This window comes from Elephas maximus, chromosome 22 (genome assembly GCF_024166365.1).
Source record: "Elephas maximus indicus isolate mEleMax1 chromosome 22, mEleMax1 primary haplotype, whole genome shotgun sequence".
Taxonomy (NCBI): Eukaryota; Metazoa; Chordata; class Mammalia; order Proboscidea; family Elephantidae; genus Elephas; species Elephas maximus.
Window position 1 is genome coordinate 31,852,688 of NC_064840.1, and position 25,010 is coordinate 31,877,697.

Genomic DNA, 25,010 nt, shown 5'->3' on the forward strand with positions numbered 1-25,010 from the left:
TACCATAGCAGTCTTTCATTGATTCTAAGGTACATATTTTTTTGGTCACAGTGGCCCCTGAAAGGAGGATGTGGCTTATAATCGATGGCATCTCACATTGTGATGTAGCTGTCATTGCCTGATCTTGCACAAACTTGGTCATGGATATTCATATGGTTGTCCCTTCAATTCAGTTTCGTGTGTGGTTCTTACTTCACATGCAGAGTTCACATATTATTAAAAATGTCTTCAATAGGTTAAACTGTGCTTTGGCTTTGAATGGAAAAGTTTTTGTGTGCACAGTGAGGCTGGGTTATAAAAAAAAAAAATTGAGCCCATTAAAAAGTCCATTGCTGGTATATATGTGTCTATGTTTGTAGACATATATGTATATAGGTATGTGTATGTATGTGTATACATATAGGTATATGTATATAACTGTACGTACATACATTCATATATATAATAAAGAACAGAGGGGGCACAGTTACGGATGCTTCTTAGACATAACGAAACATCTCATCAGATTGGTTTTCTAGGTTTGAAGGTTAGGACCATAGTCTTGTGGGACAACTTGGTCAACTGGCATAATGTAGTTCATAATGTTATGTTCTACTTCCTAATTTGGTAAGTAGTGTCTGTGGTCTTAAAAGCTTGCAAGCAGCCATCTAAGATACAACCATTTGTTTCTACTCATCTGGAACAAAAGAGAAAGAAGGAAACCAGAGACTCAAAGGAGAAACTAGTCTACAGGACAAAGAGTCTACATGAACCATGGCCTTATCTACCCTGAGACCAGAAGAACTAGATGGTGCCTGGCTATCAACACTGATCTTTCTGATCAGGGCCACAATAGATGGATCCTGATAGGAAGGGGAAAAAACGTGGAACAGAACCTCAAATTCTTGAAAAATCCAGGCTTGCTGGCCCAATTGAGACTGGGGGACTCCCCGAGACTATTGCCCTGAGATACTCTTCAAACCTTGAATGGAAACAGACCTCTGAGGTCACCATCAAGCTAAATAACAGATTAGCTCACAAAATAAAGAAAATCACCCGTGAGCGCTCTGCTCATTTAAAAAATCATCTATATGTGACTAAACGGTCAAGAATTACTTTAAAACAAAGACGAGAAGGTAGGGGGCAGGGAAACTAGATTAATGGAAACAGAACAATCAGAAAGGGAATAATGAGAATGTTCGCCCATTGTGAAGAATGTAACCAATGTCACTGAACAACTTGTGTAGAAATTGTTGAATGGGAAAGCAGACTGTTGTGTAAACCTTCACCAAAAACACAACAAAATATGATTTTAAAAACAAAAAAAGAAAAGAAAACCCGTTGCTGTCCACTCAATTCCGACTCATGGCAATAAAGCAGTGAGATGCCAGTGTGATACTGTGAGGTAGACACATTACTGTTACTGCAGGGATGTCCACATTTCATGTTTTCTTGCAAAGCAACAAACAAGTGCTTTACAGGACTTAAGAAGGTTCCAGAGACAAGGGCAAACACTCTTGCAAGAAAGGCCACAGTTCCTGCACTCCTGATTAGAGGTCAGCAAACTTTTCTGTAAAGGACCAGATAGTAGGTATTTTTTATTATGCCAGACATACAGGCTCATTTGCAACCACTTAACTCTGCCTTTGTAGCCTTAAGGCAGCCATGTTTTTGTTAGCTGACATTGAGTCGATTCCGATTCACCGTGACCCCCTGTGTGCAGAGCAGAACTGTTCCATAGGGTTTTCAGTGACTGTGATCTTTTGGAAGCGGATCACCAGGTCTGCCTCCCAAGGCACCTCTGGGTGGATTGGAACCATTGACCTATGGGCTAGTAGTTGAGTGCTTAGCCGTTTGCACCACCCAAGGACTCCAAAGCAGCCATGGATAATACATAAATCAGTGGACATGGCTGTGTTTCTATAAAACTTTAGTTACAAAAGGACAGGTGGAGGAGCGAATTTGGCCCACAGGCTCCAGTTTGCTGACCCCTTCTCTTGATGGAACAGAAAACAAAATTCGGTGGGAAAATAAGGACATCATCAACTTTAAGTCAAAAAGTGATAGAGAAGAGTTGGACTCTGACATATGAGGCAGGGTTGGAAATATCTTAACTAATGTATTTATCTTTTCTCTTGTGTGTACTTATTCGAGTGGTGTATGATTTACTAAAAAAACAAAACAAAAAAACTAGGTCCAAATAAGTCTCAAAGAGTTCTTTCAAAAAAGTATAAAATAAAATTTCCAAGTAGTGAGAAGGCACTGTATATAACTTAAGTAGCATCTTTAATTTTTTGATGGTTATGTTAAAAAATGGTGCATCTTAGACTTGAGGAGATAGGGTCTTATACCCACTTTGGTGCCCATACTGAGGCTGATAGGGGAGAGGTGGCTTTCCCAGGGCGACCCAGGGATCTCAAGTGTGGCTGCAGAGCTGGAGTCACTGCTGATTCTGTGACCAAAGAGCCCTGGGGCAGGGACAGCCAAAGGAAAGGCACCATGAGGGCAGGGCTGTACTTGCCTCACTCACCACCCAGCTCCAGGGCCTGCCTGATGCTAGAGCCTAGAAGGTGATTGGTAAATGGCACAGACTCTGGTGTTGGCTGGCCTGAATTTAAATTCTAACTCTGCCCCTTACTTCACCTCAGTGTGATCATCCATGATATCATCACGCTCAAACGGTTGTTGTTAGGTTTAAATGAGTCAATACAGGTAAAAACCCTTAGCACAGTGGCTGGTACGTAGGAAACACTCAATAAATGTTAGTTAGGAAGATGATCATCTTGATAATTCCAAGCATCTAGCACAGAGCAGTTATGTTGTAGATATTTACTGAATGAGTGAGTGGGATAAATGGACTGGAAAATAAATGGACAAATGAAAAGGTGGATGGATGGAAAGATGGCAGATGCAGGATAGGTAGAGAGATGGTAGGTTGATGGAAAGGAAGATGGAGAGATGAATGGTGGGTGGATATACAGACAGATGAATGGGTGAGTAGATAGACAGGTGGATGAATTATGGATGGATGGATGGGAGGAAGGAGGCCTAGTGGCACACGGTTGAGCACTCTCCTGCTAACCAAAAGGTCAGTGGCTCAAACCCACCAGCCACTCCACAGGAGAAAGATGTGGCAGTCTGCTTTTGTTAAGGATTTACAGTCTTGGAAACCCTACTGACTTGATAGAAGTGGATTTTTGGTTTTGGATGGGTAGATGGGTGGATGGATGACTAGACGGTTAAAAATATGGACACATGGATCGATGAATGGAGGGTGGATGCATGGATGGATGGATACGGGAATATAGAGAATGCAAGAGAGCTGACTGGCTGGCTGCCTAGAGATACTGACACATGGATGAATGGATAGAAGGGTGGGTAGGCAGATGGATGGGTAGGTGAGTGGATGGATGGGTATAAATGTGGGCAGATGGACAGATGAATGGTGGGTAGGTGTTATACTGTAGTGGCTTGCATGTTGCTGTGATGCTGGAAGCTATGCCACATTTCAAATACCAGCAGGGTTGCCCATGCTGGACAGTTTTCAGCAGAGCTTCCAGACTAAGACAGAGTAAGAAGGACCTGGTGGTCTACTTCTGAAAAAACTGGCCAGTGAAAAGCTTATGAACAGCAGCGGAACACTGTCTGATACAGTGCCAGAAGATGAGCCCTTCAGGTTGGAAGGCACTCAAACTACAAATGAGGAAGAGCTGCCTTCTCAATGTAGAGTTGACCTTAAAGTTGTGGATGGAGTAAAACTTTCGGGATCTTTGTTTTCTGATGTGGCTCAACTCAAATGAAAAGAAACAGCTGCAAATGTCCATTAATAATTGGAATGTAGAATGTATGAAGTATGAATCTAGGAAAATTGGAAGTCGTCAAAAATGAAATGGAATGCAGAAAGATCTATATCCTAGGCATTAGTGAGCTGAAATGGATGGGTATTGTCCATTTTGAATTGGACAATCATATAGTCTACTATGCTGAGAATGACAACTTGAAGAGGAATGGTGCTACATTCATCGTTAAAAAGAACATTTCAAGACCTATCCTGAAGTAAAACACTGTCACTGATAGGATAATATCCATATGCCCACAAGGAAGACCAGTTAATTTGACTATTAGTCAAATTTACACACCAACCACTAATGCCAAAGATGAAGAAATTGAAGATTTTTACCAACTGCTGCAGTTTGAAACTGATCAAACATGCAGTCAGTACGCATTGATAATTACCAATGATTGGAATGCAAAAGTTGGAAACAAAGAAGGCGTGGTAGTTGAAAAATATGGCCTCGGTGATAGAAATGACTCCAAGGATCGCATAACAGAATTTTGCAAGACAAAACGACTTATTTATTGCAAATATCTTTTTCAACAATGTAAACGGTGACTATACATGTGGACCTCACCAGATGGAACATGCAAGAAGTAAACTGACAACATCTGTGGAAAGAGATGATGGAAAAACTCAATATCATCAGTCAGAACAAGGCCAGGGGCTGACTGTGAAAAGGACCATCAGTTGCTTATATGGAAGTTCAAGTTGAAGCTGAAGAAAATTAGAGCAAGTCCATGAGAGCCAAAGTATGACCTTGAGAATATCCCACCTGAATTTAGAGACCATCTCAAGAACAGATTTGATGCATTGAGCACTAAAAACTGAAGGCCAGATGAGTTATGGAAGGACATCATACATGAAGAAAGCAAAAAGACATTAAAAAACAGGAAAGAAAAAAAGACCAAAGTAGATGTCAGAAGAGACTCTGAAACTTGCTCTTGAACGTAGAGTAGCAAAAGCAAATGGAAGAAATGATGAAGTAAAAGAGCTGAAGAAAATATTTCAAAGGGCAGCTCGAGAAGACAAAGTAAAGTATTATAATGATACGTGCAAAGACCTGGAGTTTGAAAACCCAAAGGGAAGAACATGCTTGGCATTTCTCAACCTGACAGAACTGAACAAAAAATTCAAGTCTTAAGTTGCAATTCTGAAGGATTCTATGGGCAAGATATTGAACGATGCAGGACACATCAAATGAGGATGAAAGGAATATACAGAGTCACTGTAGCAAAAAGAACTGGTAGCAGAAAGAATGGGTCGACGTTCAGCCATTTCAGGAGGCAGCATATAATCAAAAACCAATGGTACTGAAGGAAGAAGTCTAAGCTGCATCAGAGGCACTGGTGAAAAACGAGGCTCCAGGAATTGATGGAATACCAACTGAGATGTTTCAACAAGTGGACGCAACGCTGGAAGCGCTCACTCATCTATGCCAAGAAATTTGGAAGACAGTTTCTTGGCCAATCGACTGAAAGAGATCCATATTTGTGTCCATTCTACAGAAAGATGATCAAACAGAATGCAGAAATTATCAAACAATATCATTAATATCACATGAAAAAAAATTTTGCTGAAGATAATTCAAAAGTAGTTGCTACCGGACATCAACAGGGAACTGCCATAAATTCAAGCTGGATTGAGAAAAAGACATGGAATGAGGGATATCATTGCTGATGTCAGATGGATCTTGGCTGAAAGCAGAGAGTACCAGAAAGATGAATACCTGTATTTTACTGACTATGCAAAGGCATTTAACTGTGTGATCATGACAAATTATGGAGAACATTGAGAGGAATGGGAATTTCAGAACACTTAATTGTGCTCGTGTAGAACCTGTACACAGACCAAATGGCAGTTGTTTGAATGGAACGAGGAGATACAGTGTGGTTTAAAATCAGGAAAGGTGTGTGTCAGGATTGTATCCTTTTACCATACTTATCTGCATGTTGACCAAATAATCCAAGAAGCTGCACTATATGAAGAAAAACGTGGCATCAGGATTGGAGAAAGATTCATTAACAACCTGCTATATGCAGATGAGACAACCTTGCTTGCTGAAACTGAAGAGGACTTGAAGCACGTACTGATGAAGATCAAAGACCACAGCCTTCAGTATGGATGACAGCTCAACATAAAGAAAACAAAAATCCTCACAACCATATCAATAAGCAACATCAGTATAAAGGGAAAAAAGATTGAAGTTGTCAAGGATTTCATTTTACTTGGATCCACATCAATGCCCATGGCAGTAGCAGTCAAGAAATCAAATGACATATTGTATTGGGCAAATCTGCTGCAAAAGATCTCTCTAAAGTGTTAAAAAGCAAAGACATCACTTTGGACTAACATATGCCTGCCCCAGGCCATGGTATTTTCAATCACCTCACATGCTTGTGAAAGCTGGACAATGAATAAGGAAGACTGAAGAAGAATTGATGCCTTTGAATTATGGTGTAGGTGAAGAATATTGAATACACCAGAATAGCCAGAAGAACGAACAAATCTGCCTAGGAAGAAGTACAGCCAGAATGCTCCTTAGAAGCAAGGATGGCGAGACTTTGTCTCACGTGCTTTGGGTTTGTTATCAGAAGGGACCAGTTCCTGGAGAAGGACATCATGCTTGATGTCATGGATTGTTATCAGAAGGGACCAGTTCCTGAAGAAGGACATCACGCTTGATGTCATGGATTGAACTGTGCCCCTCAAAAATATGTGCATCGATCTGGCTAGGTCACGGTTCCCAGTGTTGTGTGAGTGTCCACCATTTTGTCATCTGATGTGATTTTCCTATGTGTTATAAATCCTACCTCTATGATGTTGATGACGTGGGATTCTGAGCAGTCATGTTAATGGGGTAGGACTCAATCTACAAGATTGGATTGTGTCTTGAGCCAATCTCTTTTGAGATATAAAGGAGAGAAGTGAGCAGAGATACAGGGGACCTCATACCACCAAGAAACAAGAGCCAGGAGAATAGCCTGTCCTTTGGACCCATGGTCCCTGCACTGAGAAGTTCCTCAACAGGGGAAGATTGATGATAAGGAAAAGCCTTCCTCTGGAGCTGGCACCTTGAATTCAGGCTTCTAGCATCCTAGACTGTGAGAGAATAAATTTCTCTTTGTTAAAGCCTCTACTTGTGCTATTTCTGTTATAGCAGGACTAAATGACTAAGACACTTGGTAAAGTAGAGAGTCAGCAAAAAAGAGGAAGACCCTCAGTGAGATGGATTGACATAGTGGCAATGATTGTGAGGATGACACAGGACCAGGCAATGTTTCATTCTCTTGTACAGGGTCACTATGAGTCAGAACCAACTCAACGGTGCCTAACAACAACAACAACAAGAGAGCTGACTGGCTGGCTGGCTGGCTAGAGATATTGGCAGATGGACGAATGCATAGAAGGGTAGGTGGGCAGATGGATGGGTAAGTGAGTGGATGGATGGGTGCAAAACCAAAAAAAAACAAACCAAAACCGCTGCTGTCGAGTTGATTCTGACTACATGGATATAAATGTGGATAGTGGACAGATGTCCAGTGGGTGGATGCACGCATGGATGAATGGGTGGATGTAGTGATTGACAGAGGGCTGGCTGACTGGAGAAACTAGAAGATAGATGGATGGATGGGTGGGTGGCTGAGTGGGTAGATGGACAAATGGATAAGTGGATAAGCAGCCTGGAACCAGAATGAATACCTTCCCTATAACGTGGAGCCAGACCCCAGTGGGTGACCCTGTGTGGATCCGAGATGGTCTCTCACCGGCTGGACCAGGACGTTGTTCTTGCCATAGAGCAGGGTGGTACGGGAGTTCTGATGCAAGGACTCCACATAGTCACGGGCGGAGAGGGACGGCCGGTCGTCCATGCTACCACTCGAATGCCTCTTCTGGATCTGGAATTGTGGGGGAGCTAGGAGGTCAAGGCCTGGAGTGACCTTCACTGCCCCCATCTCATTCCCCACCTACCTACCAACTTCACGGCCTCAGCCCAACTCCCTCCCAAGGTGCCACTGGGCACCTCACTCACGCAGAGGGCTGGACGCTTGGTGGGCGAGTCCTGTCGCAGGTGTGAGCCGTGGATGCGGTGCCTCTGGACGAGCTCATCGGCTGAGGGGTCAGTCCAGAAATGATCCGCAGTCTTCATCTTGGTGTACTCCAGGGCACAAGGCCCCACTGCAGAGCATAGGGGGGCTGGGAATCAGCGGCCCTAGAAAGTCCACCCTCCCATCTACCACCAGATGGGCTGCCCATTTCACTACCCCTCACCCAGCAGGCAGGTAGGCAGGCTGCCCGCCCCAGGGCCCTGATAAGGAGAAATCAGAACAAGGCTCTCAGAGCAAGAGATGGCGAAACGGTCCAGTTTGATGGGCGAGGCTGGGTTGAGGTGAAAGAGACCCTTAAGAGGTGCCCCCATGAGCAGACATCAGAGACTGCAGATGAAGCTCAGAGCACCCAAACACTCACCCAACAAAGACGCAAGGATGGGGCCGTCCACAGGGTCCATCAAGAGAGCTTCCTTCTCATAGTATTTACTAGCAAGAGGGGAAAGGACATGCAGATTTGGACAGAGACCAGCAGAGTGTCTACTATGGCCTCGTGGGTAAGAGCAGGCATAAGTGGGTTCAATCCCTTTCTGAGCCTCAGCTACCCCATCTGTAAAATGGGGATAATAACAACATATCTCATAGTGCCTTTGAAAGGACTTTTGAGAGAGAGAGAATAGGTTAAGGCACTTAGCACTTAGCTCAATATATGGTCATGATAAGCTCTTTTAGAGTTAACAAGAATAATAATTAGAAGGCTTCTAGGCCTGAATGATTCTATCCGCTTCTCCCGCATTTTCCATTTCAGACAGGAAGTTGCTTAGAGGCTCAGACGATGTCTGCGCTTCTAATATACTGGGGCAATAAAACATTGTTCAGCTATGCTGTGTACTGAAAGGTTGTGTTTACAGGCCTTCTGGCCCTGATAACTAATGTTAGTGATGCTGGCCTGAGATGCTCAGATATATACCCTGGCCTCTGGCTTTTCAAAATAACTTTGATACCATCAATATGATGTTTGTGTTGAGTTTTGTTTTGTTTTGAGTTGTTGTGTTAAAAAACAAACAAACGAAAAAAAAACCCGGTGCACTCAAGTCAATTCTGATTCATACAGCTCCTACAGGATAGAGTAGAACTGCCCCATAGGGTTTCCTAGGCTGTAATCTTTATGGAAGCAGACTGCCACATCTTTCTCCCATGGAGCAGCTGGTGGTACAAACCGCTGACCTTTTGGAGCCCAGCAGGGCTCCTTCATTGTTGTGTTGTGGTTTCTAATTCCTTGAAAATTCATAGAGTCTAGGGCCGTGAAACTATTCTGTGAAATACGGTAATGGTGGACACATGACATTACACATTTGTCAAAACCCATAGACCTGCACAACCCAAGAATGAACTCTAACATTAAATAGGGACTTTAGTTAATAACACTGCATCAACACTGGCTCATCAACTGTAACCACTGTACCACCAAACAAATGCCAGATGTTAATAACGGGGAAACTGCAGGGCGGAGAGGGGGCATATGGGAACTCTCTGTATTTCATGCACTGTTTTTCTGTAAACTTAATATGGCCCTGCAGCCCTGGTGGCACCGTGATTAAGAGTCTAGCTGCTAACTAAAAGGTTGGCAGTGCAAATCCACCAGCTGGTCCTTGGAAACCCTATGGGGCAGTTTTACTCTGTCCTATAGGTTGGCTATGAGTCAGAATTGACTCAATCGCAACGGGTTTGACTTTTTGGTTAATACTGCTCTAAAAAAGAACCTCATATAGTCTAGAAACTAAGAGAATTGTAGAGCCGAAAAGGACCTCATTCAGACCTCCTGAGGGATCTCAGGCCCAGAGAAGGTAAGTGACTTCCTGGAGGCCACACAGCAGCTGGGTGCAGATTTGGGCTGCATCCAGTTTGCTCCGCTCTTCTTATCATACTGCAGGGTGAAGGGTACAGAGTCTGGAGTCAGAAAGGCCTGGGTGGGAGCCCAGCTCGGCCACTCCCTCCCTCACTGGGCAGGGACTCCCCTTTCTGAGCTTCAGTGTCCTCAACTGTAAAACGAGACTGTGACAGAAATCACCTGCCAGGCTCTGACACTGGAAGGACTCACTAAATGGCAGCACCATCATTGTAATTTTACCCCAAAGAGATCTCCTGTCAACCAGAAAGAGCTAGTACTGACATGCCCTGGGCAGGCTCCATATCAAGTTTATATATTTTGGTGTGAAACCTAAAAATAATACTTTGAGACACTTTCCACACCACCACTTCATTTCCATGCCAAAAAATGAGCACTTGTGTGATGGTAAGCCTTGGAAATGCTACCTTAAAAAGCGGCAGGTAGGGCAGGGAGGAAGATGTGACCCTAAGGGGTAGCGCAGGGGAGTTTCTTTGAGGAGATGAATTTCTCAGGAACAGTTCAGTATACTCACTGTGGTGCTGGTTACAGGAAACTATGTTGTTGTTGTTAGCTGCAGTCAAGTCAGACTGCTGTGACCCGTAGGGTTTTCACTGGCTGATTTTTGGCAGTAGATTGCCAAGCCTTTCTTCCTAGCTCATCTTAGTCTGGAAGTGCCACTGAAGCCTGTTCAGCATCATAGCAACAGACAGGTGGTGGTTCACATGAGGTGCACAGGCTGGGAACTGAGCCAGGGTCTCATGCATGGAAGGCGAAAATTCTACCACTGAACCACCGTTGCTCTCGAAATCCCCACCCTAAATCCAAATACCCTGCACTGATATTAAACACTTGAATCTTCCCAAGGTTCGAAGCTAGCCTAGTTCAGGGTCAGATATCTAGGGGCCTTTATTGAATGACTTTCAAATCAAATGCATGTCAGGGGGAAAAAGAAAGCGGCTTTGAGAAGGGTGCAATTCCCAAAAAGGCCAGCAGGCGAAGGCAGAGCACACCCAGGATCCTTCTCACCTGCTGTTTTCCACAAGGTAATGCACGATTTTGTCCAGGACCTTCTCAAACAAGGCTGTGCGGATCCACAGGTGCTTGATGGCGAGGGGGGACAGGCTGGGCAGCTTCGGTAGCTTGCGCACATTCTCCTGGAGGCCCTGGATCTGGTTCCGCCTTCGAGACCAGTGAAGGATGAAAATAGGCAGTTCAGAAAATAGGAAATCCACAGGACTAATATGCAAATTTCTTCTGGCAGAAGGACAAATCTGCCTTGGAAGAAGTACAACCAGAATGCTCCTTAGAAGTGAGGATGGCGAGACTTTGTCTCACGTACTTTGGACATGTCATCAGGAAGGATCAGTCCCTGAAGGAGGATATCATGCTTGGTAAAACAGGGCGTCAGCAAAAAAGACCCTCAACAAGATGGACTGATACAGTGGGTGCAACAAGGGGCTCACCACACATAGCAATGATTGTGAGGATGGTGCGGGACTGAGCAGTGTTTCGTTCTGTTGTACACAGGGTTGCTATCGGTCGGAACCAATTCAACGGCACCTAACAACAACAATACACAAATGAGAAAATGTTCAATCTCTCTAAGAAAGAAAGGAATGGCAAATAAACCAGTAACAAGGGACCATATTGCTCTGGCAAATGGGTTGCTGTTATCTTGTGCCATTGAGTTGATTCTGACTCACGGTGACCCCATGCAGACTAGAGCTGAGCTCCATAGGGTGCTCTTGTCTGTAAACTTCATGGAGGTGGATTGCCAGGACTTTTCTTCCACAGTACTGTCAGGTGGGTTCAAACTGCCAACCTTTCAGCTGCCAGCTAAGCACAAACCATTTGCACCACCCAGCAAAAAAACCAAGCCAAACCCATTGCCGTCACGTCACTTTTGACTCACAGCAACCCTACAGGACAGAGTAGAACTGCCCCATAGGGTTTCCAGGGAGCCGCTGGTAGATTCGAACTGCCAACCTTTTGGTTAGCAGCCAAGCTTGTAACCACTGTGCCACCAGAGATCTGCACCACCCAGGGACCTCAGCAAATGGGTAAGGAGTTGAAAAAATAATAATACCCAGTGTGCACAAAGATGTGGTTAAAAAGACACTTTCATATACTGCTAATGTGCAAGCCAGATTCTCAGATCTCTCTCTTCCTCTGTCCTTTTCTCCTTTCCTCCCTCTCTCCCTCTCACTGGAAAGGAGAACTGGCCAAGAGAAGCCTCAGATTATAGATCCTTTGGTGGCTCCCCACTGCCCTTAGGATAAAGTGCAAGTCCTTTAACATGACAGGCAAGGTGCTCCATGGCCTTACCCCAGTTCACCTCTCCAACGGCTCCCCTTACCATAACTCCTTTCTCACCTGGTGATCTGCCAGAGGGAGATATTTGCAGATATCTGAGGCTGTCAGGTTCTTGTCTTTCTTCCTGCTGCTTTTTCCTGGCCCCTCTCCCCTCCTCATTCCTGGGCCGGCGCCTTCTCAGTCTTTAGGTCTCAGCACGGGCAACCCCTCCTACAGGAAGCACTCTGGGACCAGCCAAAACTGAAGGAGGGTATCCTCATCTATATTCCCTCAGCCTCAGGCGCTTAACTTCCTCTTCACTTTTCTGTGCCCCCTTCCCTCCGGAACAGGACCCTGAGGGCATGGACTAAGGAATTCATTTATTTTTTAAAATAAAATGTTTGCTGGGTGTCTATCATATAGCAAAGCAGCCCTGGTGGTGCAGTGGTTAAGTACTGGGCTGCTAACCAAGAGGTCAGCAGTTTGAACTCACCAGCTGCTCTGCAGGAGAAAGATGTGGCGGTCTGCTTCTGTAAAGATTATAGCTTTGGAAACCCCACAGGGGCAGTTTTACTCTGTCCTACAAGGCCGCTATGAGTCGGAATTGACTTGATGGCTGTGGGTTTTTGAATGATGTGGCAAGCATGGTCTCTCCTTATCTCTGCGTATTCAGGGCCTAGCACAGTGCCTGGTTTATTGTAGGAGTGCAGAAAATATGTTCAGGGAGCCCCTGGGTCATCTAAACTGTTACGGCGCTCGGTTGCTAAGTGAAAGTTCGCAGGTTTGAGTCCAGAGGCACCTCAGAAGAAAGGCCTGGATATCCACATCCAAAAAATCAGCCACTAAAAACCCTGTGGAGCCAAAGTTCTACTCTGACACCCATGGGGTCCCCATGAGCCAGAGTCGACTCGATGGTCACTGTTTTTTTATTTTTTAAAAAGATGTTTATGAAGGAGTGAGTGCATGCACGAATGAATGGCTCTCTTATCACCTGGCATGGGCATCTCCAATCCCTCCATTAGAAAGTCACTCCCAATATTAAGGTCTGTGAAGGTTGAGCCCTTTGAGATGTTATCAGCAATCACCTGGGAATGCTGCAGGTGAATTGGGAAGTGCCCCGGAAACCATGTGGCTGAGAAGTCAGATTCCTAATAGGAGTTGGCAGAGTCAAACCCAGCCAGCAGCCCTGGATGGGCAGGGGCTGAAGTGCAAGGAAAGGGGCCATTTGTCTTGCAGTGAAGCACGGTGATCACCCAGGCAGAGACGGTGAACACGTGGCACACATGTCCCTCTCTCCCTTACCTTGCCTGAGACAGACATGTCCAGTCAATCCATGCACTCTTTCCCACAAGGCTTAATCACAGCTTCAGAGTCCTTTACAACACAGTGCTTGGGCAGTCACTGCCATCAGCTAGGTTGAAATCTAGGGGTCTGGCTGTGAGGTCAGGACTCCGGGGGGTGGCTCTGGCAGAAGGCGCTAATTTACGCCCACTCAGTCCACGAACTTCCCCCAACACACACAACCAGCCACCAAGATGAGTAAGTGAAACCACCTCCCCTTCAATGGAGAGAGTTTTAGCCCAAGGCACCAGCATCTGGTCCACATGGACAGAGACCACATTGGCTCTATTCTACTTTGGTCACAGTGAGCCCCTGTTCATCAGACAATTGTTTCTTGGGCATTTACCAGATGCTAAGCATTGCCCCAGACTCTAGGGACATAATGGGGACTAACACAGATGTAGTCCCTACCATCATGAAGTTCAGAGTCAAGTGGAGGAGATGACAGCAATCAAGTAAACAGTAAACAGACAAGTGGATGAAAACATAATTAGAGATGGTGGTAACAATTGGGAAGAAAATAAACAGGGTGACATGAAGGAGAACATGAGGGGTTGTAATTTACTTAGCTGGGGGAAGGCCTGAATGATGACAAGGTGCCTGCCATAGGCGATCAGGATAAAGGGTGAGCCAGGTTGCGGGAAGAGCACGTGCAAAGGCCCTGAGGACTGAAAGAGTCTGGAGAGTTTGAGGAGCAGAAAGACCAGTGAAGACTTAATGGAGAAAGTGCTGGAAGGAGCACTGAGCTATAGCCAAGGCCTTGCAGAGCTGGGGAGGAGGGTGGCTGCCCTCTGGGGGAATGTCCCTGCCTGCATCCCATGTCCCTACCCCTCACTCCGAACTCACGCGCTCTCGATCAGCTGCTCCAGGTCCTGGACCTTGCGGCTGAGCTCCTCGGCCGGCGGGAAGCTCTTGCCTACCTTCATGAAGAGAGCTGCGATCTTGTTGCTGCGCAGGAAGCCAGCTGCCCTCCGCCGCAGCCCGTGCAGGACACACGCCTCCACAGCCGCTGCAGGGACACAGTGGTCAGCAGGCCCTGCCCTGGCCACATTCTCCAGCACCCAGCCCAGCTTGGAGCTTCAGTCAGACAGAGATGCCTTGGAGTGCCAGGGTCCTGAGACTCACAAAAATGGTGACAACAGGATCATAGGGAAAAGCGTGTACGCCGCCCCCACTGCCACACCCTTACAAGGTCAAGAGCGCTCAGGGGTGAGCCCGCACTCCGACCATCTCTGTCAGACCACCTCTGCTCATATCCTCTCCCAGCCACTCACCAGCTGTGTGACTGTAGGAAATTACTGCCTTTCTTTCCCTCAGTTTTCTCATCTGTAAAATGGGGATAGTATAAACATTGACCTCATAAGGTTACTGTTAGGATGAGGTGGAAAAAACGAACAGAAAGCACATAGCACAAAGCCTGGCATACAGTGCTTTATGAACATTTTTATTATTATAATAATAACTGGACCACATGGCTGCTGAGTTTTATCTCAGTTAAAGAACCTTCATCATCATCACTATTATAGTGATTGCAGAAACAGGTAACATTTATGGATCTCATTCAATTCTCACCACAGCCAGGGAAGAAACCAAAAGGATCCCCATTTATCAGATGCAGAAACGGAGGCTCAGAAGGGTGAACTGATTTGTCCAAGGCCACCCAGCAAATAAAGTGTTGGAGTCGGGATTCAAATCCAGGACCGGATTTGTGGTCCCGACAAGGACCTTTGAACAGTTGTAGCCTTCCCATTTCTCTGTTCTCCCTGGAGGCCCTGCCCAGCCCTCCTCCATCAGGAGGCCTGGGTTGTAGCCTGGGCTCTACCAATAACATGCTGTGTGATCTCAGGAAAATCACTTTCCTTTTCTGGGCCTCAGTATTCCCTTCTGGGAAACAGGCTCTGTGCAGCGCATTCTGACAGCTGTATCTTATTCCTGGTACTTTCAGTCCTCTATTATCTTCTGGCTTGCACAGTAGACTAAGAGCTTGCCCTGGTAAGCTCTTGTTGTATGCCGTCGAGTCGATTCCGACTCATAGCCACCCTATGGGACAAGAGTAGAACTGCCCTATAGGGTTTCCTAGGCTGTAATCTTTGCTGCAGATTGCCAGGCCTTTTCTCCCACAGAGCAGCTGATGGCTTCAAACTGCTGACTTTTTGGTTAGCAGTAGAGTGCTTAACCACTGTGATACCAGGGATCCTCACTGGTCTGCAATAGGTGCCTAATCAATATTTCTTGCAAAAGTAAGTATATTACTTAGTAAGTAAGCTACTCCTCAATGGGCACCTGCTGGGTGTCTGGCCAGTGCTAACATTCGCCTTACCTAATCCTCCCAATAAAACCCATGAAGTAAGCCCTCTGGTCATTGCCATTTCACAGAAGAGCTAAACCAGCCCTCCAAGGGTTAGGACCTTGGCCAAGGCCTTGCTGTGATAGGAGGTGAAAAGTTCTGGTTTCATCACCTGTCTTTAGTTTTTTTGTCAGCAATTACTTGACCTGGAACAAATGCCCACATATTGCCTAATGCGCTCATGGATTTAAAATATTCTGCGTGAGGATCTCTTAACTATCTTAATTTTAATTTACGTACATAGTGCTTTTCATGAAGGCATTGTTCAATTCTTTCTGACAATGGCCTCTAAGAAACAATGGACAAAAGAAACCTCAAGAAGATTCTTTTAAAAAAAACCCATTGGCATCGAGTTGATTCTGACTCATGGCAAACCCATGTGGGTCAAAGTAGAACGGTGCCCCATAGGGTTTTCAATGGCTATGACATTTCAGAAGCAAATCACCAGGCCTTTCTTCCCAGGCACTGCTGGGTGGACTCAAACCTCCAACCTTTCAGTTAGTACCCAAGGGCATTAACCATTTCTACTACCCAGGAACTCGATTAAGTGTCATCAAATTTCTCCCACCCATAAACTTTGATCAGAGTTAGAGAATTACTGTAATTTTTATCACTTTCTATTCCTCTAAGTCTTTTCATTGGTAGGTAGCAAGTTCTGAAATGGACATGCTTATTCTTTTATTTTCAAATAAAAATGTCCAGGAGGAAACAAAAAGCTGGGATTATATACATATAATTTTATCGTGCTAAAAAAATATATATAACATAAAAGTTGCCCCTCTAACCATTTATAAGTGTACAATTCAGTGGCATTAATTACATTCGCAGTACTGTGTAACCGCCACCACCAACCAACTCTATAATTTTCTCCACCTGAAACAGAAACTCAGTCTCCATGAAGCAGTAACTTCCCACTGGTTCCCTCTGCCCAGTCCCTGGTAACCATCGATCTACTTTTGTCTCTGTTCATTTGCCTATCCTGGAGGCTTCATATTGGCGCAGAGGCGGTTTAGTGGTAGAATTCAATTTGAGCCTTCCTTGCAGAAGAAGCTCATGAGCTCATGCGCAGCCACCACCTGTTTGTCAGTGGATGCTTGTGTGTTGCCATGATGCTGAATAGGTTTCAGCAGAGCTGCTGGACTAAGACAGACTAGGAAGAAAGGCCTGGTGATCTACTTTAGAAAACTAGCCAAGGAAAACCCTATGGATCACAATGGTCCATCCCGTTGTGCATGGGGTCACCACGAGTTGGGGGACGATTCAACGGCAGTTAACAACAATAGGTACTTCATCTAAGTGGAATCATATACAGGTAGACCCCGGCTCACAATGGGGTTCCGTTCCAATGACTCCATCCTAAGTTGGTTCTGATGTAAGCTGAATACTTAATTTTTTTTTTCACAGCCTGCTATTTGGCAGTTTTTTGAACAGTAAATCATAACATTGAACATCCAAGAGTGAACATCTGAGAATGATGACGTCAGCAAATTACAAGCAGCGACATTGTATGTAGTATATACCACTAATGATGAGACGTAAAAAAAACAAAAAACAGACGGTCGTTTAAGGGCAGTTCATCATAACCTGAATATGTTGTAAGTCGGGGACTATTTGTATTTAAATAAGCATATTTCACTTAAAAAAAATCTTGCCCAAAGTCATGTGACAAGGCAGTGGCAGAGATGGGATCTGATTCCAGGCCTCTCTGGCTGCACATGGGATGAACTGACATCAGTGGACTCCAAAGTCATGGCGTGCTGTGGGCCCATTTGGTGGTGCCCTCAGCCATCTGGCAGATGCTGATGACCTGGCCCGGTCTCCTTGCTCAGGCCTCTCCATAGAGCCAAGGTCACAGGAGGGAAGCATGTCCTCATTCAGAGACACTCCAATGGCTCACTAAGAAGCTTTTCAGGGAGAAAAAAAAAAAGACACTCCCACATACATGTACACGCTGACTAAACTGAATCCTGACTCCAGGGACATGCACGGCACGTGTGTCCACCCACTGTGAAAGTGCGGGAGGGACCTGGGAATGCGGTTATTTCTAGAACCTCGTCAGCAGAGCTGGCTGGGGGTGAGTCACAATCTGAGCCCTGGGCCTGTCTCCCTTGCTGAGACAGCTGGACGTGATTCCTCAGGTTGTGTCACTGGCTCTTAACTCCCTATTTTGTTTTAAAGTCTCCATCCATCTGCTCCCGATTTACAACAACCTTAGGCAGGGAGAGTAAAGAACACTAACTCTGTTCCTCAGATGTAAAACCACTCTTACCTTGTGCTGAGCGAGAGTCAGTGTTAACAGAACTCACGGGGACGGAGAGGCAACACCTCCAGCGTGAACCAGGGTCACCTCTTAGTGGGGTTGATCCAGCCCAACTGCCAATGAGTTGATTCCGACTCACGGTGACGCCATGTGTGTAGGGTAAAATTGTGCTCCACAGGGTTTTTCAAGACTGTGACTTTTCAGAAGCAGATTGCCAGGCCTGTCTTCCGAGGTGCCTCTGGGTGGGTTTGAACAGTCAAACTTTTCACTTAGTAGTCAAGTGCTTAACCATTTGCACCATCCAGGCACCTCATGGGGACAGTGATGGTATTCCCATTGAGTCAATTCTCGTAGCAACCCTATAGGACATAGAGGTGCTCCACAGGGTTTCCTAGTCTGAAACCCTTATGGGAGCAGATCGCCAAGTCATTTCTCCCATGGAGCTGCTGGTGGGTTCGAATTGCTGACCTTTCGGCTAGCAGCCGAGCGCTGAACCACTGCACCACCAGAGCTCCTTCATGGGGGTGTAGAAGTCATTTTTAATTTCTTCTCCATATTTTTCAACAGAGTCCCTTTGGAATCTGAAAATAACTACGGAGTTACAAAGAAAAAATGGTGTGAGAACCCTTGCTCAAAGATGTCACTTCCACAAGGCAGCCTGCAAAGAAAGAAGGCACTTTTCAAGGCCACAGGCCACTGACTCACCACAGAAGGAGATGATGTGGCTGCTGTCTTCGTGGACAAACTTGCGCGTGACGGCCTCTTCCATGATCTGCTTCACCTGGAAGACACAGGTGGCTGAAGAGGGGACGCCCCAGCAAGGCCCATGGTGCAGACACCCCAGAAAGGTTGCAGACACTTGACAAAGGCTGCATCGATCCTTTTGCGGGCTGTCTGTGATGATTTGGTAATGCTTTGCTACCACACTGTCCTCACCGTGTCTTCTGCAGGCATGAGGCCTGCAGTTGCTACAAGCTTTATGCTTTACTTGTTTTTTCAGGCTCTTTGCGTGGCTGGCTCCTTATTGCTGGTTTCACACCAAACGTCATCTCTGCAGAGCAGCCTTCCCTGGCCACTTTATCTAAGACAGCTCTCCTACTCCATCGTATCACCTATGGCAACTCCTTCAGAGCACTCACCACGTTCCATTTATTTGTTCCTTGTCTGTCTCTTCTAGCCATCACCTACCCATCAGTTTGTCATACTGTGCAAGTTTGAGTGTTGCTATGATGCTGGAAGCCAAGGCACCAGTATTTCAAATACCAGCAGGGTCACTCATGTTAGACAGGTTTCAGCAGAGCTTCTAGACTAAGACAGACTAGGAAGAAAGACCTGGTGATCAACTTCTGAAACTTGGCCAGTGAAAACCCTATGAATCACAATAGAATGTAGTCTGATATAGTGCTGGAGGATGAGTCCCCTAGGTTGGAAGACACTCACAATACAGTGGCTGCAACAGTGGTCTTGAGCATACTAATGATCGCAGAGATTGTATGCAGAATTGGGCATTTCACTCTGTTGTACACGGGGTTGTCATGAGTTGGAGGCATCTCAACAGCAGCTAACAACCCTCTCACAACCAGAACACAAGCTCTGTGAGGGCAGGGATGTCATCTGTCTTGTTCACAGCTTTAGCCACAGAGCCTAGAACAGTGCCTGGTATGACACAGGGGCTCGCTCAATAAATATTTTCTCAATGAATTGATGAGTAAATGGATGAAACCACAAAACCAAACCAGTTGCTGCTGAGTTGTCTCTGAGTCATGACAACCCTGTGTGTGTCAGTACTACGCACTCCATGGTTTCCAATGGCTGTGGTCTTCTGGAAGATCACCAGGCTCTTCTTCTGAGGTGCTTCTGGGTGGATTCAAACTGCAAACCTTTCAGTCAGTAGCCCAGTGCTTAACCAGGGACTCCTTGAGTGGATGTCACAGGTACATAAAAGAAGCAGGAGAGTGTGGTGTGGAAAACTAGCCCTAGAATCTGGTAGACCCGGGTTCAAATCCCTGCTTGGACACGTACCAGGTGGGTTTGCAACCGTATTTGGGAAAACTGAGGCTCAGTGAGGAGAAGCAACTCGAACGGGGAGGTACAGCTGGTCCAGAATGGAAACAGAATTTCAGCCCGGGCCTGACTCCCCAGCCTGGGTGTTCTTTCTACCACACTCCCTCATTCACTCACAAAATATTTCCTGAGCACCTCCAACATGCCAGGCAGAGACAACAGCCTTGGAGGACAGCTGTCTCTGCTCCTAGTGCTGACCCTGTGGTGGCCTGAACTCTCCTCTGCTTCCCTGGACTCTGGGCCCCCTCTACCCTGGGACTTCAGCAAATCTCCTTTCCTCTCTGGGCCTCTGTTTCCCCAACCTGAGAGTGAGGAGGTTGTAGGAGACAACCCTGAAGTCCTGTTCCAGCTCCACATCACCAGGGATCTAATGTGGGGGTATGGGGAGCTAGTTCCTGGGGTCACTCCCCACTGGCCCCCTACTCTCTTCCCCACTGCCCTGTGGCCTCCCAGACCCAGCTGATGCACCAATGCACCCTGTTGAGAGCAGGCTCCCCTGCCTGTCTCCCTTCCTCCCGTCCCTTTCCATCCAGGAAGGAAAGACAGAACTCAGAGCATCTCTGGTGACATTCTCTGAGGAAAACACACAGCAGTGCCTGCCCCAGAGCTGGCAAGCCAGCCCTGCCACCAACAGCCATGTCAGTAACAGCCCTGTGAACAGTTCCTGACCTCAGAGCCCTGCTCAGCCTGAGTTAGCTCCACATTGGGCTTTGCTGGGAGACAGTACTTCTAAGCCTTAAAGCTATCTGGTGAGACTCCTGGAGTTGGCCCCATTTTACAGACGCGGAAACTGAGGCTTAGGGGGGTAGTGTGGTCCAGCCAAAACCACACAGCTAGGGAGCAGCAGAGCTGGGATTCGAACTTATAGCAGTCTTTTCGATCCTGGGCTCAGCTGCTATATCCTCGCCCCTCTACCTACTAGCTGTGTTTCCTTGGGAAAATCACGTCACCTCTCTGAACCTTTACTTTCTCATTGCTTAACGGAATGATAGGAACAGCACCCGTCTCATAAGGCTGTAAGAAGCACTGGTGGCACAACGGTTAACTGCTCAGCTGTTACCAAAAGGTTGGCGGTTTGAACCCACCCAGAGGCTCCGTGAAAGAAAGACCTGGTGATCTAGAAAATCCTGTGGGGCAGTTCCACTCTGTCACATGGGGTCACTATGAGTTGAAATCGACTTGATGGCACCTAACAACAATATAGGGCCATGGGAGGACAAAAAAAGGTAATGAAAGTCACACACTGGGCACAGAGCCTGCCACACAGTGGGCCCATAATAAATGTTGGCTGCATGCAGATCACCTCCTCTGCCTAAAATCTCACCTGGCCTCCTTCTGTCAATCTGGTCTTGGCTGAAACATCACCTGTTTGGAGAATAAATTCCCCTGCCCAGTTCCCATGGCAGCCTCTTCTGTAATGCCCATAGACCTGTCAGGATTTGGCCACATCTGCCTTCCCTGCCAAGGGTAGTGTGAGCCCCATGAGGGCAGCAGCCTGTGTCTGTCTCCCTGGCCTTCAGCTATGGGGCTAGGCACCTATCCCAGGCTCCAGCACACAATAGGTGCCCAAATTGTGTTCAAGGAATGAATGGCCAAAGGGTCATGATTGACTTCAGCCTTTGGTGGAGTATTTCAGCTGAAGAAATGCCTTGTCACCGCCATCATGGGTAACAGAACAGCGGCATTACTATCCCTGTTTGTCAAGGGAGGAAACAGAAAGGTGGTGTAACCCGTCTGGAGTCACACAGCTGGAAAGGAACAGAGTCAGGGCCTCGACCCAGGTCTGTCCAACCCCAGGCACTGAGCTTCTTCCTCAACATGCCATTCAGCCCACATGGTCTCAGAGAACCCCTTCTCCACTCCTCTCTCCTCCCCAGTACCAGTCTCTCTCTCTCGCTTTGCTTCTCTGAGGCAGGGCACAGGGATTGACGGCCTAGTACCCAGCCTCTGAGAACCTGCCAGAAGGCTGTCAAGCACCCAGACCCCGATGTGCTTTAGGTAGGGGTGTGATTCAGGCTGACCAGCAGTGGTGGACTGTCAGGGAGGCATGGGGGCAGTAGTCCAGGAAGCTGGGTCTGCACATTTTCAGAGAAGCTCAGTGGTGAAAGAAAAGCTAAGTCTTCAGGGCCAGTCAGGCATAGGTTCAAGTCCTGGCTTGGACACTAATAGCAGTAGGACCTCAGGGAAATCCATTTACTTCCTCGGGATCATAACAGCCACAGCTTCTGAAGAGTCCGTAAGGTCTGCTGGCTTTGCCTTCAAAACATACCCCGAACTGGGCCATTTCTCACCCCCTCCACCACCGCCTCCCTGGTCACCTCTCTCCTGGATCAAAGCCATAGCTGCCCCACTGGTCTCCCTGCATGCCCCCTCAGAGGGTCAGCTTAACACAGCCAGAAGGACCTTGTTAAAAGGTAAGTCAGATCATGTTCCTCCTCTGTTCAGAACCCTCTCGTGGCTCCCACCTCACTAGGGGTAAAAAGCCCCCAAAAAACCCACTGCCGTCGAGTCGATTCCGACTCATAGCGACCCTATAAGACAGAGGAAAACTGTACCATAGAGTTTCTAAGGAGCGCCTGGCGGATTCGAACTGCCAACCTCTTGGTTAGCAGCTGTAGCACTTAACCACTACGCCACCAGGGTTTCCATCACAAAAAAAAAAAAAAAAAAAAGCCCTAGTCCTCCCTATAGCCCACAAGGCTCCTGAAAGGGGAAATACCACCACCCAAGGCAGCCTGCAGGGGGTGTGGAAAGAAGGCGCTTTGCTGCAAAGATGAGGAGGGGATTAGAAGCAGGCCGAACACAGAAAACAACAACTAACAGCTGTACGTCCTGAGGGTATGGCAGTTTGCCTGTCTTGTCTTATTGGCTCTTCACAACAACTTCAGGATTATTCTCTCCATTTAGAGAGGAGGGAGCTGACGCTCCGATGGGAAAGGACAGTTCGCCAAAACAGCACAACGTGGAAAGGGCAGACCAGACATTCAGGACTTCAGATTCCAAAGCACAAGGGTAGGGGTCAGCAAACTTTTTTCTGTAAAGTGCCAAGGAGTAAATATTTCTGGTTTTGCATGCTGCATGGTCTCTGTTGAAACCATTCAGCTCTGCCATTCTAGTGTGAAAGTTTCCTTTGACAATACACAGATGAATGGGCACGGTTGTGTTCCAATAAAGCTTTATTTACAAACACAGGTGTGGGGCTGTATTGGCCCTCAGGCTGTAGTTGGCAGACCCCTGCTCAAGAATGTTTAGCTCAACCAGCCAGGTGTACTTTGCAGCTCCAGACAAAGGAGCTGCTCTTTCCCCCATCCTGGGTCTTGGCCCAGCTGGCTGCCCAAGTGGTCCACGGCTAGGTACAGCTCCTGCGGTCAGTTCTAATGCACTGACCACCCACACACAGCACAGGTCCAGCTCCTCACAGTGGCTAGCCCTTCTCTTAAGTAGGCTTCAGCCCTCTCACCAACATCCTCCTGTTTCTCGGAGGCGGCCATCTGCCTGCCGCCCTCCAGAGTGGCTCTGACGTGAGGAGCTTGCCTCCTGCCTGCCTGCCTGTATCCTCCCCTGCAGCGAGCATCTGCTCCATCCAGAAACGGAAACCACGAGTGTCCCAGGACACATGGCAAATCCTCCAGCTTTCTCACTGCATAGGGTAGGGGCCGAGCCTTGGGAAGTTCTGTCTCTGCCACCAACCAGCAGGTGCCCTTGGAGCCTTAGTTAACTCCTCTGGCCCCAAAGACCTGCCACTTCGTCTTCTGTACTTGGAAATCCAACCCTGCAAACTGTCACCTCCTCCAACATCATCACCTTCATCATCATCATCACATCTTTGACTGGGTACTTCTTATGTGCCAGACTCAGCCAAATCAGTGAATTAATTCTAAGCAATTTTCTCTAGGTCACAAAGGAAGGGGTACAGCAGGACTTTGACCTGTGTCTGCATGTCTATCTGATGGCCTGACCCAGAGCTCTGCCTCCAGCAGATGGGCCAGTGTTTCTTCCACTTCTGGGTGTGTTGGAACCACCAACCTTTCAGTTAACAGTCAAGTGTTTAACCATTTGCACCACCCAGGAGGGACATAGCTTTTACCACTATGGGGATATATAAATTTGTGAAGGAAGCTCCAGCATCCTTGAACACTGCTATGACTGCTATTTTACGTAAGGCAGATTTGACAGTGGGAACTGCCCTAACTGAATGGGGCTGATTGCACCCCTGTGGTGGTAGGTGCCAGGTGGCGGCACTCAATCAACCAAAACAAGGTAGATGTGGTTAACGTAACGGACAGTGGGGTCAAATAGCAATCAGAATAGTCTGATTCATACGGACTCATGGCGTTAGCTACTTAGTCACAGCATCCTGAGAAGTGAAATAGGTGGGACTTTCTACCAACAGGAAAGAAGAGCTGGGAGCAGAGCGCATCCTTTGGACCCAGAGTCCCTGTGCTGAGAAACTCCTAGACCCAGGGGAAGATTGATGCCAAGACCTTCCCCCAGAGCCAAAAGAGAGATAGAAAGCCTTCCCCTAGAGCTGGCACCCTGAATTCGGACTTCTAGCCTCCTGAAGTTTCTGTTTGTTAAAGGCATCCACTTGTGGTATTTCTTTTATAGCAACTCTAGATAACTAGACAACTAAGACAGAAGTACTACGTCAGGCTGTCTGAAAACCCAAGGTGCTGAGAAGCCCATGAGAAGGGATTCTTCAGTCTCTTACCACTTGGGGACCAAAAGGAACACTGAGCTGAGAGTCAGGAGACATGGATCGCCTGGACGTGACTCTGACAACCGTACCCTCTGGGGGCATTTCAGAGGAGGATGTACTTCGAGGGTCAAAGTGGTCAGGAAGCTTTTATTACCTTTCCGGCATGCATTCTAAGTGGGCGTCCAAAACCTGCTTGTATTAACTCCAGTGCAGAGGAGTTCATTCCTTTGGTCCAGATTATTCACTAGACAAG

At 46.9% G+C, this 25,010-nt stretch overlaps 1 protein-coding gene across 10 annotated transcripts in view; it reads right to left on the minus strand.

The window, feature by feature from the left end:
• SGSM1 (small G protein signaling modulator 1) overlaps positions 1–25,010 on the minus strand; it is a 99,445-nt gene that overhangs the window by 58,397 nt on the left and 16,038 nt on the right. For 6 of the 10 annotated variants that reach the window (XM_049865756.1, XM_049865753.1, XM_049865747.1 and 3 more), the window contains 6 exons: positions 18,700–18,775; positions 14,234–14,396; positions 10,781–10,933; positions 8,285–8,352; positions 7,848–7,993; positions 7,582–7,713 (listed from right to left, as the gene is read on the minus strand). In XM_049865756.1, coding sequence (XP_049721713.1) covers positions 7,582–7,713; positions 7,848–7,993; positions 8,285–8,352; positions 10,781–10,933; positions 14,234–14,396; positions 18,700–18,775 — 738 coding nt within the window. The other 4 variants (XM_049865751.1, XM_049865752.1, XM_049865755.1 and 1 more) reach the window with 4 other exon arrangements.